The sequence below is a fragment of the Schistosoma haematobium genome, chromosome 1 (genome assembly GCF_000699445.3).
Source record: "Schistosoma haematobium chromosome 1, whole genome shotgun sequence".
Taxonomy (NCBI): domain Eukaryota; kingdom Metazoa; phylum Platyhelminthes; class Trematoda; order Strigeidida; family Schistosomatidae; genus Schistosoma; species Schistosoma haematobium.
In genome coordinates this window covers 5,203,787-5,219,166 of record NC_067196.1, presented here as the reverse complement: position 1 = coordinate 5,219,166, position 15,380 = coordinate 5,203,787, and the positions used below count along the sequence as shown (strand labels likewise).

The 15,380-nt window shown below is 40.5% G+C and overlaps 1 protein-coding gene across 1 annotated transcript in view; it reads right to left on the bottom strand.

The window, feature by feature from the left end:
- FBXO38 (F-box only protein 38) overlaps positions 1 to 8,265 on the bottom strand; it is a 28,112-nt gene extending 19,847 nt beyond the window's left edge. The window contains exons 1-3 of the mRNA XM_051216423.1: positions 8,153 to 8,265; positions 3,608 to 4,981; positions 199 to 2,087 (exon numbers count right to left, since the gene is read on the bottom strand). Of these exons, the coding sequence (XP_051072977.1) occupies positions 199 to 2,087; positions 3,608 to 4,886 (3,168 nt within the window). The 5' untranslated portion in view covers positions 4,887 to 4,981; positions 8,153 to 8,265. The remainder of the gene's footprint in view (positions 1 to 198; positions 2,088 to 3,607; positions 4,982 to 8,152) is intronic.
- Positions 8,266 to 15,380: the final 7,115 nt, after the last annotated feature.

Below are 15,380 nucleotides of genomic sequence, written 5' to 3'. Positions count from 1 at the left end.
CATGAGGTTTAAATATTGAGAAAAAATGTTGAGAACTCTAGCAAAGTGAAAGACATCTGATATGTAACTAACAGTAGTTACATTATCGTAATCTTCATAATTTCCCGAATGACAGAGATAAGTAAATTGTAGAAAGTATTTTTAGACTAATTATTACATTTAAAACGACATATTTCCAAAAAACTAATTCGTGCTTACCCATTTAAGATGTAGATATTTAATATTGTCCAGTCGTGGAATAGAGCTAATTGCGACAGAAACTAGATCTAATTTGGTTAGATTTGTAATAGCATGAGGTAAAATAATCCACTGCAGTTGACTGGGAAATGGGGAGACCAACCATGGACCGGAGGCACTCAAGCTTGTTATGCTTGTACGTGGTCGACGAAAACGTTGAGGGTGCTGTCTTTGTTGGTTTCGCCCTCCTATTTGATCATGCAGCTGAACTTGACGTGGAACATTATTTTGATTAACATTTTGCGGGAAGTTGAATATACGCTCAAACGCAAGATGAGGTCCTTGTGCTCCGCGCAGTAAGTTAGCTCCCAATAGGACGGCATTATACTGTCTTGCATCGATAAAGCGGCAGTTTGACGCGTTATTGGATGGCAAAATGAACGGCGAAACTCCTTGTGGAGGGACGAATATAGCCCCGAAGGCAAATGCTAAGACTGGACCATGAGCATTACGAATGCTGTTCCGACCAGACCCTACACCATGTAAAGAACATCGAGAATAGCCAAAGGGAGCCACAGCAATTAGCTCGGCTTCAATGGGTGGCAAACCAGGTTGCAGAAAATGTGAAACGGCTAAATTGCGTAAAGATTCCACGGCACTGGAGTAACAGTCCTGCCCCATAGGTGGGACAGAATTATTTTGGATATTCTCGTGCGCGGGAGGGAAACTAGGACCACCATTAAATGCAGTGAACAGCCGAGATGGAAGGAAGTGAGGCACTGTAGAAGGTGAACCTTGGCCAAGAGGCAACTCACCGATAGGTTCAAACCAATTTGCGAAATTCGCATGACGCAAAGCAACCTTATGGACTGATTGTGCGGTCATCTGTGTAAGTGATTGACTGTTTTCATTCTTCCATAATGGAAATGAAAATGCTGCATTTAGAGATTGGAATGACTGGATGGAACATCCACATCCTGTTTGGCTTTTAGATTTTAAACGATTTACATTTTTTCGCTTACCACGACTACTTCCCAGCGCTAAAGCAGCAGTCGCGGAACAAAATAACGTGCTAATAAAACTGCCAAAAAGAGGCTTGGATTTTGAGTCGACATGGGACTCGTCACGTGAATTTGGGAGGCTTGTCATAGAGTCATGGTCACTATCCATTGAAATAGTTTCAGCATTCGGTTCGGGTGGCAGAGGAACTGCGTATTCACAATCCCAAGAATCTGGGCGGTTTCGAAACATGCCGTGAAATTTGATGCGCGGGAGATGTCGAACCAACTCACTCATCAACTCGACATCCATCAGTTCAACTGAGCGGAGTTTCGGACAAAGTCGAAAGGCTGTGATGATCCCACCGTAGGTTAATGTATTATGACCAGAACTTATGTTCGAGTATTGTCCGTCGGATGGATAAGATTCTGCTATTTTACGAGGATAAAAGCCAAGAATATGTGTGACTTCTGGCGTACGGCTTAGCATGCGTTTCAGAGCTATATCTGTGATTGAATCTGGTAAGAATGCGAACGGGAGACCATTACTAAAATTAATGCGCTTAACCAGTAGAAGATACTGCTCAATAATAGATTTCAACCGGTGGTTAACACGCTGAAGGCGAAATACATCTTGTACGCTCAAATACTGGATAATGCGAAACACAACTTCTGTAGGTAATTGCCCAAATGACTTTGGAGCTACTTGCATGGCTTGCCACTGCAATCGCAAGGATGCCTGTCGCAGGCGGGATCGGAGAGGATAGCTGTGACCGACTTCTGGACTTGGGATATTATTTGCATTATGAGACGTGGGAGTATCGAAGAAACCACTTTCAGAATCTCTGCATTTCTTAACAAAAGTAGGTGGTACCTCAGAAGAATTTGGAATAGTTATGATGAAAATGTGGTCTGAAAAAAAAAATTATAAAGCCATAATTCAGTGAATTATTGATTTTTCAGATGGTACTATATAAAATAACAAAAATGAGTCAGCTAGATATACAAAACAGGGTTTTGAGCGGAATAAAATGATGACCTACAATCACTATGCATGAATGGATATGACTTAGAAATAGCACGTAGCTAGCCACCTATACAGGGATGCTGAACAGATCAAAATGGAAAAACATTCTACTTCGTTGCCCGAATTGATCCAAGTGGATATTTCAACAAACTAGCGTAGGTATGATAAGCGAGTGTCTACAGTACTGAAAAGGTTGCATGTATTTATTGGCTAATGTGTAAAGTCTGTTAGCGAGAAATAGATTAGATTAAAGCACGTTCCGTGCACGATTGTGTTGGTGCACTCTGATTGACTATTTCTGATACAGTCAGTGCTCGTTGGTACTCGGAGAAGACTAGAATCTACTCATGCAAGAACCATAAATATACTAACATTTTTCTTATTGTGCTTCTTACTTTAATCTACCCTTGTTATTTGGAATATAAATTCCTTCCTGTTCAACCGTGCCCTCATTTGGGGACTTGTCGAGTGAATTGGTGTCCGAGATTACTAAGCAATAAGAATAGCCGGGTCGTAATAAGAGAAATTATAAGTTTGATGTGACAAGTAAACAGTATCCTTTTAAGGTGGAACCAAAAGTTATAAACTAATTCACAAACATGGAGATGATTTGTCTTCTGAAAGAAGGAAATAGCTTTTCAACTGTTTGACTAACCGGAAACAAAGGAATCCATCAAGCGCAAATTTTTGTGCTCAATGTTCTGAGCTCTTAGATAAGTTACTTCAGGTCACAAAGCAGGTGAACTACAGCTAAGCACATGAATCCAGCCTGTTTATTCAGACACAAACATTTGTACAGAGAGGTAACAAATTATATATGCGCCACACAAATCACTGAATATGTGTAGTGGCAAGGATACTGCCCGGGTGCATAAAGCAAGTGGCTTTGTAAGGAAGCCGATCCCAGAGCTTCTGACACAGAGATCTAATTCACAAGGCAATGGAGCAACGCTAAGAGATACAGTCCCATGATAGCCGTTGACCAAGAATAGGCTCATACTTTCTTTGTCTCCTCAGGATCTAAGAGCTCATGTGCACATCGGCTTGGAATCAAGGTTTTTCAACTTTGCAGGGTGGATCCCCCATAGTCACCAACCCGGTTTAAGCACTAGGTATTCGCTTTTCGTCCTCTTAACTTCATAAACACCTGCCACAAGAAGGCAGTGGGTAAGACTTCCCTAGTAATGGTTAAATACGCGTGGCCCAATGAAAGCATTTCGAAAAGAGCGGACTCCCCTCACTCAGTCGTACCAGGGCGTTTGGAGACTAGTTGCATTATATATATAATTTGACAAGGCAATAGAGGAATAGGTTCACAACATGCAAAATTAAAACTGATGACTAGATGCCCTGAAGTGTTCTAAATTACAATTATTTAAAATGAAAATGGTGACGTCCAACTTACCAGAAGGAAATGTAGAGATATCATCAGACTTTTGTGTCAGTTGAAATTTATCAGGGAGAAAATTGTTATTACTGATTGAAACTGAAGATGACAGTGACTCTGACCTTAGTAGAACCTTATGTTGAGCTTCTCTTGAAAAGTCGTTCACGTTTATTGTTGGATGAAAGTTATGAGGTTGATTTTCGAAACTACAGGGATTTCGTTTTATTGATTCAGCTTCTTTTTTATAGGGACTTCCATTTGCGCTCCTGTGAGAGCGATGAGAACCACACGTTACAATCATCCCATTACTACCCGAAGAATCATGATACTCAATATTCTCCATATTTGGTAAAACTGAAGATTCAGAAAAAGTGGTAGTCCGATGACAACTAACAGTTTTATGCATTTTCTGACTGGAGAGAATTTGAAGTGGAGGACTACAATTCACCAGTGCAACGAAACAATTCGGCGTTGATGACTCCACAAATCCACTTGGTTTGGTTAAAGTCGAGTTCAGTGCTGACAAGTTCCCAGACCTAGCAGAACTGCATTCTGTAGACTGAGATATTGTATCGAAAACGGAAACCTTAACTGAGTCGGAATATATACTTCCCTGTGACTCGGATTCAACAAGTTCCAAAGTTCGGTTAGACGGAACACTAACCAAACCGGACTGACTGGTCATATTCCTTGAGGCGGTATGAAGAACTGAAGGATTAGTTTGATGCAAAGTTGATTCTCGACTTTCATTTTCATACTCCCCCTCGGAACTGCCAGGATCGTCTGTTGCCACCGGAGTTGGCGTTAAAACCATTCTTTCATTCTGAATCAACATTCTATCTAGGTTGATATCGGATTCAGCATCCAGTATAGTACTCGGACGGGAATTTAATAAACTTTTATTAGGAACAGAGGAATTTTTGTGGCTTACAGAATCATGTTCGTTTGTTGATGAAGGTTCAGGAACCAGATTTAGTCCGGGCTGTACAAGCTTTTCAGAAAACATGCTTGAGGGAAATGAATTCTCATCTTCAACCGGATCAGAACGATCACCAGGAATATCCTTTCGATTAACATAAGTGCCCAAGCCGATATCAGAATTGTGGAATAGCATATTTGCGGAATCCAGAAAAGGAGAATTTGGTGAAGATGGTAAAGAAGTATGCTGCTCATTACATTGTGACTTGGAATGATGTACAGTACTTATAAGCATTTTCTTTGCACGACAAGAAGAGGTCTCATCCAAAGTGCTCCCACTGATAAAACGCTTGCGCCTTTGACGCGATCGGCTAGACATATCACAGACTTTTAATGTGACTCGGGAAAATTACAGCATATATATAATCATCATACTAGTTGGGTGCATGGGCCCCGGAAAGCGTTATCACGAGACTACAAAACAAATAAAAGAGGGATAAAATATGAGTAAAATGTGCTGACAAAAGACATTGATAGATTAATTGATGTGACTCATTTACGACGTGTAAATTCGTGAACGCAGTATTACGATACAACCTTGAGGACGCTCACTGACTCACTAGGGCTAAGTGAGGATTATAAACTGGAGCGAGGAATTGAGATTATGATTTACAGTTGATGAACAGGGTTAGGAGTTAGAACTTTTAAAACGAACTGACATCAGCTGAAATTCCAAAACGCTATTTAGCCAGATGGATTAATTTCGCAACAAAATACATGATCTATTGTCTTACATGTAATTGGTCAGTCCATAAATTGAAGTCTCGCCGTAAAAACAACTAAGGTAAATTGGTTAGCTACACAACGCTACATGACGTACAAACATCGAAACAACAGTTTCAGTACTTGTGGCTTTTATATGATGAACCTCACTGAGAGGTGCGGGTAGCATCTAAAGATAACTTGTCTCTATGGAATAAAGCTGATAAACTATAGTAGAGCTCCAATAAGAGGATTTATTAGGGACTGTTCATGAAAATTACTGACTTTAAAAGTGACGATAGGACAAATGCGTGTACAAAGAAATTTCGAATTGATATGAAACAACCTGAGAGATGCGGAGTGAAAGCGTGAAGACAGCATCCCCTGACGAATGACTTGAAATTCCTCCGTGTTTAATCTACATCACTGTTTCCCAAATTCTTCTGGCATTCAGTTCTCGTTTCTGATTTAGTGGCACCCAAAAGTACGACAGTCTTAGCTATCGTGTCCGAAATTTTGGTTAGGGTTGGTGGTTATCCGAATAGTTGGTTGAAGAACTTGAATAGAATGACTAAGAACCTAACACGATAACGCAAGTCTATTCTTCATCTTTATTCATATATCAGGAATCATACCGTTCATTTTCACTGGTGATGTGATGCGTAGGAACTTGGAGCGACACCATCACATTTAAATCTGATCGTCTTTGTAAGATGCGAAAACCCAAAACGTCGGACTTCTCTTATAAAAAACTACCAAACATCTGGTGTGCCCCCAAATACCCTGGTACGGCCGAGAGTGGGGAGAGTTCGCTCTCCCTCTTGAAATGCTCCCACACGGCCACGCGTATATAGCCTCTGCCAGGGAAGTCCTACTCACTGCCTTCTCGTGGTATGGGTGTTGTTTACGAAGTTGAGAGGACAGCGAGACTCTAATTTATGGACGAGCCAATTACGGCGCAAACTTTAATGCTTTGTGCTAACGTACGATCGGTTGACAGGGAATTTTGTACAAAACGTGATAATTGAGCGGATATAACTAATAAAACGGCGAGACTATAACTTGTGGACGAATCAATCAGGTATAAGATAACAGATCTAGGATTTTGGAGTGAAGCCTTTCATCCATTTGGCTACATAAATTTCTGGCATTATAGCTGATGTCAGTTCGTGATGAAAACCCCATATATAATTTCTAACTAAGGCAAATTACGACAATTATTGCGAACTGGATAATGAAAGCACCAGTAACACTGTCTGCAGCCAGATACTACAATATACATACGGATGATTGAAGAGCGTACAGACTCCTTGGTTTTGTATAACATATTTTTACTCTATACTGACTGTTTTCTGATTGGCTAATACTTCTCAAGATCACTTAAGACACGTTCAAAGGTCGTCCATAAATTAGAGTCTCGCCGAGAAGACGAAAAGCGAATGTATGGCGCTTTGACTGGGTTGGTGGACATGGAGAGTCTACCTAGGGGAGTTGGAAAACCACAATTCCAAACCAATGGTGCACATGGGCTCCGTTATCCTGAAGGAACGAATGGCGTATGAACCAATTGTCGGTCACCGGCCTCCATGGGACTGCATCTCCTTACGATGCTCCACTACCTTGTGGATCAGACATTCAGGTCGAAGGCTCCGGGTCTGGCCCCCTAATAAAACCACCTGCTTCAGTTCGGGCACCCGGGCAGTATCACAGCCCTCACAAAGCAAATGAGATTTGTGTGGCGCATACGTATCTGCTTCCCCCTTGTAACAATGTGTTCAAACAAATAAATAAATAAATATCTGGTGTAATTTTCGTGCCGGCCACAAAGAGTAGTTAGAATTTAGGTTACTAAACAAAACAATTGTGAATGACCACTAAATTGTTGTGTCTACTCCCACAGAGAAGACGAGACTACAGAACGTTTATTAGAGCCATCTTGAAAGTAACAAGATATACTTATTTACTGAAGCAAAATAGAAACAAATCAGGACTAGGTACACAAACCAGTAGAGATTTGCAGACTACAGTGATAATAAACGCCACATCAAATTCAGTAGTAAGTATATATCAATGAGCGAAGTCTAAACAATCTGTAGAATTATATCACTCAGTAACCGATGTAAAATCCTGGTTAGAATATATATATATATATATATATATATATATATATATATATATCCTAACCACATGTCGATGAGCATTTAGCTTTACCAACTTTATATTACACAGCATTAACTAGAGCATTATTTAGCGGTTTCTCCACAGGTGAGCGGTGCTTCAAAAACAATGGAATACACACACATGCGGTAATAAAACTTATATCACTAATCAGGACATGTAGGATAAACGGACGTTTTGAGTGACCGTCTATCTATATATGAGCCCCTTGTAAGTCGGAATGAGGTTCAGGAGAACAATCAGTTCGCCAACTTGACCCAACAAAGTTAGGAGTTTATTTCGTATCACGGAAAGGACACTGCAAATATGAGATGCCTTGATCGTGTCACTTGTATGACTTTGACAAAATACAAAAATGGAAACATGATAAAATCTTGAACGTGGGCCAAGCTGTCCTCAGTGTGCGGCATATATTATTCAGTGCAAAAGTATTTACACAATTTCATTATATATACCGTCTAAAAGATATTTCCTGTTTCTACTGCAAACTCCGAATTTCTGGAACAAAGCAACCTTCTTGCCATCAGCTCACTTTCACCTCGTCTTAGCTTAACTATATAATTTCCACAAATTAATTGAAAACTGGGTGTTTTAGGGAGAAAATATCGGTCAGGAACATCAACGTAAGAGGTACAAAACTAGTTTAAAGAGTAGTGAGGTCAAACAGATAGGAGCGCAATTGCAACATACTACTTCTCTACTCACCAATTACTGTTACTTATTCCGTCTTTCATAGACAAAATGAAATCCAACCTAGTCTAGAGCCATTAGACCAATATCAGTTAAACAATGGCAATTATTTGAAAAGCGGGTCGTGCTGGTATGTTAACTAAAACAACTCACACAGCTAGCCGTTGATGCAGCGTGAACATAATTCTTAATTGTGAAAACAGTACGGATGGAGACTAGAGGAATTGATCCCCAAGGCGTTCTCTTGTAAATTACCTTTGGTGGAGAATTGTAAACGGGTTAATTGACTAACAATCTACTGACGCAAGAGCATTATTTTCCATGCTATCGGTTCCGGTTTAATCAGTCTGTTTAATGAGAAGGAAATCGTGTAACCTTTTAGACAGTCCGATATCTGAAGATCTCACTGAATAATACTAGTAAATCACACCGAGATACTGTACTGGGTATTTAAGAATATTAAAATGACCCATTGTCATTAAATAAAAATAGAATTCAGTAAAGATTTCTTTCTTTCTGACGAAATCATTTACCTAAGCTGTAAATTCTTACTTTCATCCTTATACTCCTTCCTTCCCCCTTGACTATTGTGTAACCTCATTTGACATTAAGAAGATGTAAAGCTTGTTCTTAAAGGACTCCTGTGAAGTTGCTTGGACTGCTTTAAACGACAGTGAATTCCAGGATTTTACCACCCTTAGAGGGTAAGTGTGCCGACAGTCCTTTTTCGCTTTTTCGTGACTGTAACTTTCAGGCACTATGTCGAGACTGAGCCGAAGAAAATATTTGAGAGGGTGCTCAGTATGTTAAAACGCATCAAAAGGTCATCTCTGAAGCGTCTATACTCCTAGGGGTAAAGATTTAGTGACTTGAGAAGCTCTCCATAAGGTCTGAATTCGAGCACCCGAACTGAGAATATACGAAATATTCTCGTCTAACTGTCCCGACGAGATTGGACTACTTACATACTCCTGTTACTCCTAATGGAGTATAGACCGCTGACCAGCATTCTCCAGCCCATTCTGTCCTGACCCTTACTTTCTAATTCTATCCAATCGATGTTCATTCTTCTCATATCTGGTCGATTCAAGAGTTCTTCGAAATGCTCTGCCAACCTCTTTCGTTGTTCTTCAATGTTGGTGATTACCTCGTCTTCCTCGCTTTTCACTGGTCGTTCTGGTTTACGGTGATTTCCAGAGAGTCTCTTTGTCGTGTCATACAGTTCTCTCATGTTTCTTCCTCTTGCAGCCTTTTCCGCAGTCGTTGCTAAATTTTCCACATATTTACGTTTGTCAGTTCTGATGCTCCTCTTCACTTGCTTGTTTACTTCTATGTATTCAGCTTGTGCCTTGGCTTTCTCTGCTCTTGTTCGACTGGTATTGATTGCTGCCTTCTCGTTCCTCCTTTCTTGAATCTCATCCAGTGTATCAGCAGTGATCCATTCCTTGTGATGGTGCTTCTTGTGGCCCAGAACCTCATGACATGTTGAAGTGATTGCTTCTTTGATCCCTTTCCAGTTGCTCTCCATAGTAGTTCCCTCTCCATTGAGTAGATCATGAAAGGCCTGAAATCTATTGCTGTGGACTATCTTGAATTTGTTGAGTTTGTTAGTATCCCGAAGAAAAGACGTATTGAACTTTTGTGATATTGTCTTGGCGACCAGCAAGTGATGATCTGATGCTATATAGGCTCCTGTCTTGGTTCTCACATCCCCCATCGTCCCCCTGAACTTCTTTGTTGATGTAGATATGGTCGATTTGGTTTTGCGTGGTGTGATCCGGTGAATTCCATGTGGTTTTGTGAATGCGCTTATGTGAGGATATAGTGCCGCCTATGACCAGTTTATTGAAGACACATAGGTTTGCAAATCTCTCACCATTTTCGTTCCTTTCTCCCAATCCATGTCGTCCCATGATGTCTTTATATCCGTTGTTGTTCATTCCAACCATGGCATTTAAATCTCCCATCAGAATGGTCACTTCTCGACGATTGACTGCTGTAAGATCCATTTTGAATGCTTTGTGTGTTCGTGAAAATCCCTCCATGTATAAACTTGCACTTTGTCCTATTGATCCTCTTAGTTGTACATTGTTGACTTTTTGACTGCATTTGATTTGTTAATACTTGTATTTTATTATAGTTTTTGTTTTTACTACACCTTCACTAATTCCCCATGTTTCTTCCCGAACTGCACTTATGTTGTTTTACTTTATACTAAGTCTGGGCGGCAGCCATTTTGGTTCGTTCCTGCTTTTGATTGCTTGACCTGTGTTGACTGGAATTGTGCATTTTGGTTGTGAATTGAAGCACTCTTCCAGAATTGAAAACACTCTGTGTTATAGAGCGACCAATTATTACCTTTTGAACGAATCTGTACGTGATCTATCCAGACAGGATAGAATAACATTTATTTGTGGTGATTGGTAAATTTCTTGCATCCTTTATCAACTTTCTTATTTATTGCAGTTTAGATTTGATCAATTGAACAATTATTGGTTGGATAGCTGAGTGGTTATATTTGTTTAGATAATAATGTACACTTAAATTTATGGTAAATTATAGAACCGTCATCTTACCCAATTACTTTGTTTTGGTTTCAAACGGCCGAGGGCGCGTATCTAACTCATCCAGACAGCTGTCCGGCAGTCCAAACCATAGTTTGGATCTTACAACTGCAGCCTATTGTATAATTGATCTTTAGCGTCTTAATTGTAGTCGTTGGTAGGCGCATAGCATTGGATGACGTTTATTGGAATGCCCTCTTTCTTTGTTTTGAAGGAGGTTTTGATGATCTTTGGTCCATGAGATTCCCATCCTATAAGTGCATTCTGTGCTTGTTTGGACAGCATCAATGCAACTCGTGTATGTGGAGCATTTTCTTCATCATGGCCTGTAGTGACTCACATTTATCACGAGAACACGACTGGTTTAACAAAAACAATTATTATTATGACCAACTGTACCAGTGTTTGTTTTAACGTGCTTTTGTTTGACTGTGCTAATGACAGCTATTTTGTGCTTCCATTCTTATACTTACACTTCGGTTGTAACTTCGCGCGAATTCGGTTACCTTCTGTAACCAAGGTTGTATCCTGGCACGATCTCGGTATCCTCTCGATGCCACGAGATCGCCAGCAAATATATATCTCGACTTGGTCCATTAATTGCCTTCTGGTATTTGGCTTCTCGGGGATTTCATGGATCTATTTGGTTACGTTCAAACTACGCCTTCTGATTTATTTGGCACGTGTTTCTCTGTAGCGGTGTTCATAGTTAACCTCAACTCGATGCCGCGCTACAGGCCGAAGTATAACAGAAGCCCTCCTGAAGCTAGTCGTTATTGTGGACTAGCATAGAATATATGCTTAAAAGTTTCTGTACCACTTGAAAGACTAGGCACGTCATCCAAAGTATGATGGAGTAAGTTGATAACTGAGCCTGGTGCAAGTGGAAAGTCTTTTTGAAGGATTCTGGCCGTAGCTCTCATTTGGAGTTGAGAAACAGATACAATGCAAAAGTTCAAAGAGGCGAAAGATATTTATAGGCTAAGGCAGTCGATAAAATACAAGCTAACGTCAAATATCCACAGGTTCATGGCTAAACGAAAGCCTACCAACCAGGGGGTTTGTGCTCTCACTGACCTTAATGGTGAAGATCTTATCGATCTATGGGTGTTAAAAATCTTCAATGCCAACCTTTCCTTTCAAATAAACCAGGAACCTGCAAGCGCGTTGCACTCTTTGAATATATTGTCAGCTGATGGTTCGAGGAATATCCACCTAATTGCAAATTTTGTATCAAGTAGGCTAAAGTCCCTGTGCCTAGAAAAGTTTTCGTGCCTCTAGGTAACCCTCGTGCTATTGATAGAAGAGACCAGACAAGTAGTGAATAGGTCTTTATTCAGATTATTTGTTCAGACGAACAAAGACTCTCAACATTCAATATAAGATAATAAGAAATATAACACCTATACAAAATAAGGAAGTGAATGAATACTTGAACTATACTGTTTTGACACATGCTTAGTTGTTTGAGGTGAACTCTTGACCAACCAACCTAAGCAGTTACAAGGTCACCACGATGTGGCAACATCTGCTCTCTAACCTTGAAATAGTACTCAAAAGCCATCAGAAAATCGGCATGTGACCTGTTCAGGGATTCCCCAGAGTTACAGAACATTCAAAAGGAATATAAGTGCGGTACTTCATCCAATCTTTAGTGGAGGAGATAAGAAAGACACAAACTGATACAAAAGAGTCACATTACATTGATAAGAAATGTTCTTCATGAAGTCCCACACGGATTTGGAAAAGGGGGTCCTGTACGTTACATGTCTTTATACCATGGGAAAACTTGGTAAACATCTAGGATTTGAACATACCGGTCGATGTATTATTTCTTGAACCTGCTAGAGCCTCCGACACAGCACCGCAAATACTCTCCATAGAGAGGGTTTTAAAGATGGGTTTCATCTATCCCCTCCTAACCTGGCTTCGAAATTCACCAGAGAACTGGATACATGGAAATCTGACGAAATGAAGAGTCACAACTGCGAGATACTCACAAAGAACCATTTCCCTACTGATTTTCACTAGTAACCTCCAGACTAATTAGTATACTGACATCATATATACACTGACGATGTCAATATATGGAGGTTCACTTGAAACTTTAGGGATCCATTTGGGCTTCGAAAGGGCCTCACAGAATCAAAGAAATGGGTAATTGATATAGAGGTTAAAATTCAACTGATAGAAATGTGACGTTACCAATACTTGTCTACATGGGATACATACAATCTGTGTCTTCTAAGAAGATGTGTTCTTAGTAATCTCCTCAGAATGCTTGCTTACTCCTGTTACTCCTTGTGGAGGAGCATAGGCCACCCACCAGTAATCTCCATCCAACACTGTCCTGGGCAATCCTTTCCAGCTTTTTCCAGTTGTTATTTATTCTTTACTTATCTGCTTCTATTTCACTATACAGTGTGTTCTTTGGCCTTCCTCTTCTCTTTTTCCATTCAGGATTCCAAGTTAGGCCTTGCCTCGTGGTGCAGTTTGGTGATTTCCGTAATGTATTTCCTATCCATTTTCAGAGTCTTGTCCTAATTTCCTCTTCATCTGGAACCTGGTTTGTTCTCTCCCACAGTATGTTGTTGCTGATGGTATTCGGTCAACGGATGTCGAGTGTCTTCAGCAGACAACTGTTTATAAGTACTTATACCTTCTTGATGACGGTTGTGGTAGTCCTCCAAGTTTCAGCACCGTACAGTAGGACTGTCATGACGTTCGTATTGAACATTCTGACTTTGATATTGGTTGAAAGTTGTTTTGACTTCCACCTGTTCTTCATTTGTAGGAATGCGGCCCTTGCTTTGCTAATCGTCGCCCTTACTTTTGCATCTGAACCTCCTTGTTCCCAGGTACGTGAAAGATTCCACAGCTTCCAGAGTTTCTCCATCAAGTGTGGTTGTGTTGACGTTCTCCGTGTTGTATCTGAGGATGTTACCTTTTTCTTTACGTATGTCGAGGCCTACTGATGCGGACGCTGCTGCTACACTGGCTGTCATTATCTGCATTTGTTCATGTGTATGCGATAGAAGGGCCAGGTCATCTGCGAAGTCCAAATCGTCTAATTGATTCTGAGCTGTCTATTGTATGCCGTATTTTCCCTCAGATGTCGAGGTCTTCATAATTCAGTCAACCACCAGTAGAAAGAGGAGGCGAGAGAGTAATCAGACTTGTCCGACTCCGGTCTTCACTTGGAACGGGTCTGTCGGCTGTCTTCCGTGCACTACTTTGCACTGTAGTCCGTCGTATGAGTCCTGCGTGGTGTTGACGATCTCAGGTATACCATAGTGTCGAAGAAGTTTCTATAAGATTCGCTTGTCCACACTGTCAAACGCCTTCTCATAGTCAAGGAAGTTGATGTATAGTGACGACTTCCACTCAACTGACTGTTCAACAATGATCCGTAGTGTTACAATTTGGTTTGTAGACGACCGATCCTTAAGGAATCCAGTCTGTTGATCTCATAGCTGAGAATCTACTGAATCTCTCATCCAGTTAATCAACAATCTGTTGTAAACTTTTCGTGGTACTGACAGTAGTGTAATGCCTCTGTAGTTTAGTTTTCACATTTGCTCAGATCTTTCCTTGCAATCTTGATGAGTTGTCCTTCTTTCCAGTCCATCGCCACTTTTTCCTCCTCACAAATCTTCTTGAATAAAAGATGAAGTATGTTTGTGGTTACTTCGACGTCTGACTTCAGTGCTTCAGCTGGTATGTTGTCGGGTCCTGCTGCTTTCGCGCTCTTGATTTGTCTGATGGCCATCCTAATTTTTTCGGTTGTTGGTGGATTGACATCTATAAGAAGGTCTGTGTGTGTCGTTTCAATGTTCGGTCGATTCAATGAAGCTGGTCTATTCAATAGTTCATAAAAGCACTCTATACGGGATGGGGTCGCAAACCCTATTCCCAATCCTCCTTCTTTACCTGGGCTTTGGCTCGGCAGTAACTCTAAGAGAGCTACATGCGGAGTGCTATTTATGGTGATTAACCACAGGGAGTATGGACACCAGCTCAGACTAATAGAAGATCCAACAAAACCAAATACAGCTCCCCTTTCTGTGAGGATATGAATTGGCGTGTTCTATCCAGGACTGTTGCTTACTGAATGACTTCAAGAGGAGACGTGACAAACACATACTCATGGATTATCGTCTCCCTCTTGGATCAACTGCGTCTGATGCATGCCTTGTAACTAATCAACAATTGTTATTACTATGATATACTGTCGACTTATTCCTATCCTGCTTCTTAACATCTCTGTCGCCTTTTTATTCTTACACCAGACTACCCAAGCGTTCTGAATTACTAATTAATAAACACTGATTTATTCACTTCTTGAGACGATAATCTGTTAACATACTAATTATTTCCCAATTATTTTTCACGTTGCAACTAACCAAACGACCCCCTGCCTGGTAATGAGATGGCTGCTAGCATCCAGAAACTTTACTATCTTCAGACAAACACACTCGAAATACGAGATGTACAAATCCACAAATGACTATTATGAAAAGGACTAGAACTAACACAGTCGAGTGAGTGAATTATAGCACATTTGACATTGCCACAGACCTGAAACCGTACCGAAACTACGAGAAGAGATAGCAAAGTAATCAAATAGTTTATGCAAGCTTGTCATGAAGATATTGGATATTGGATGATTGCTTTAAGGT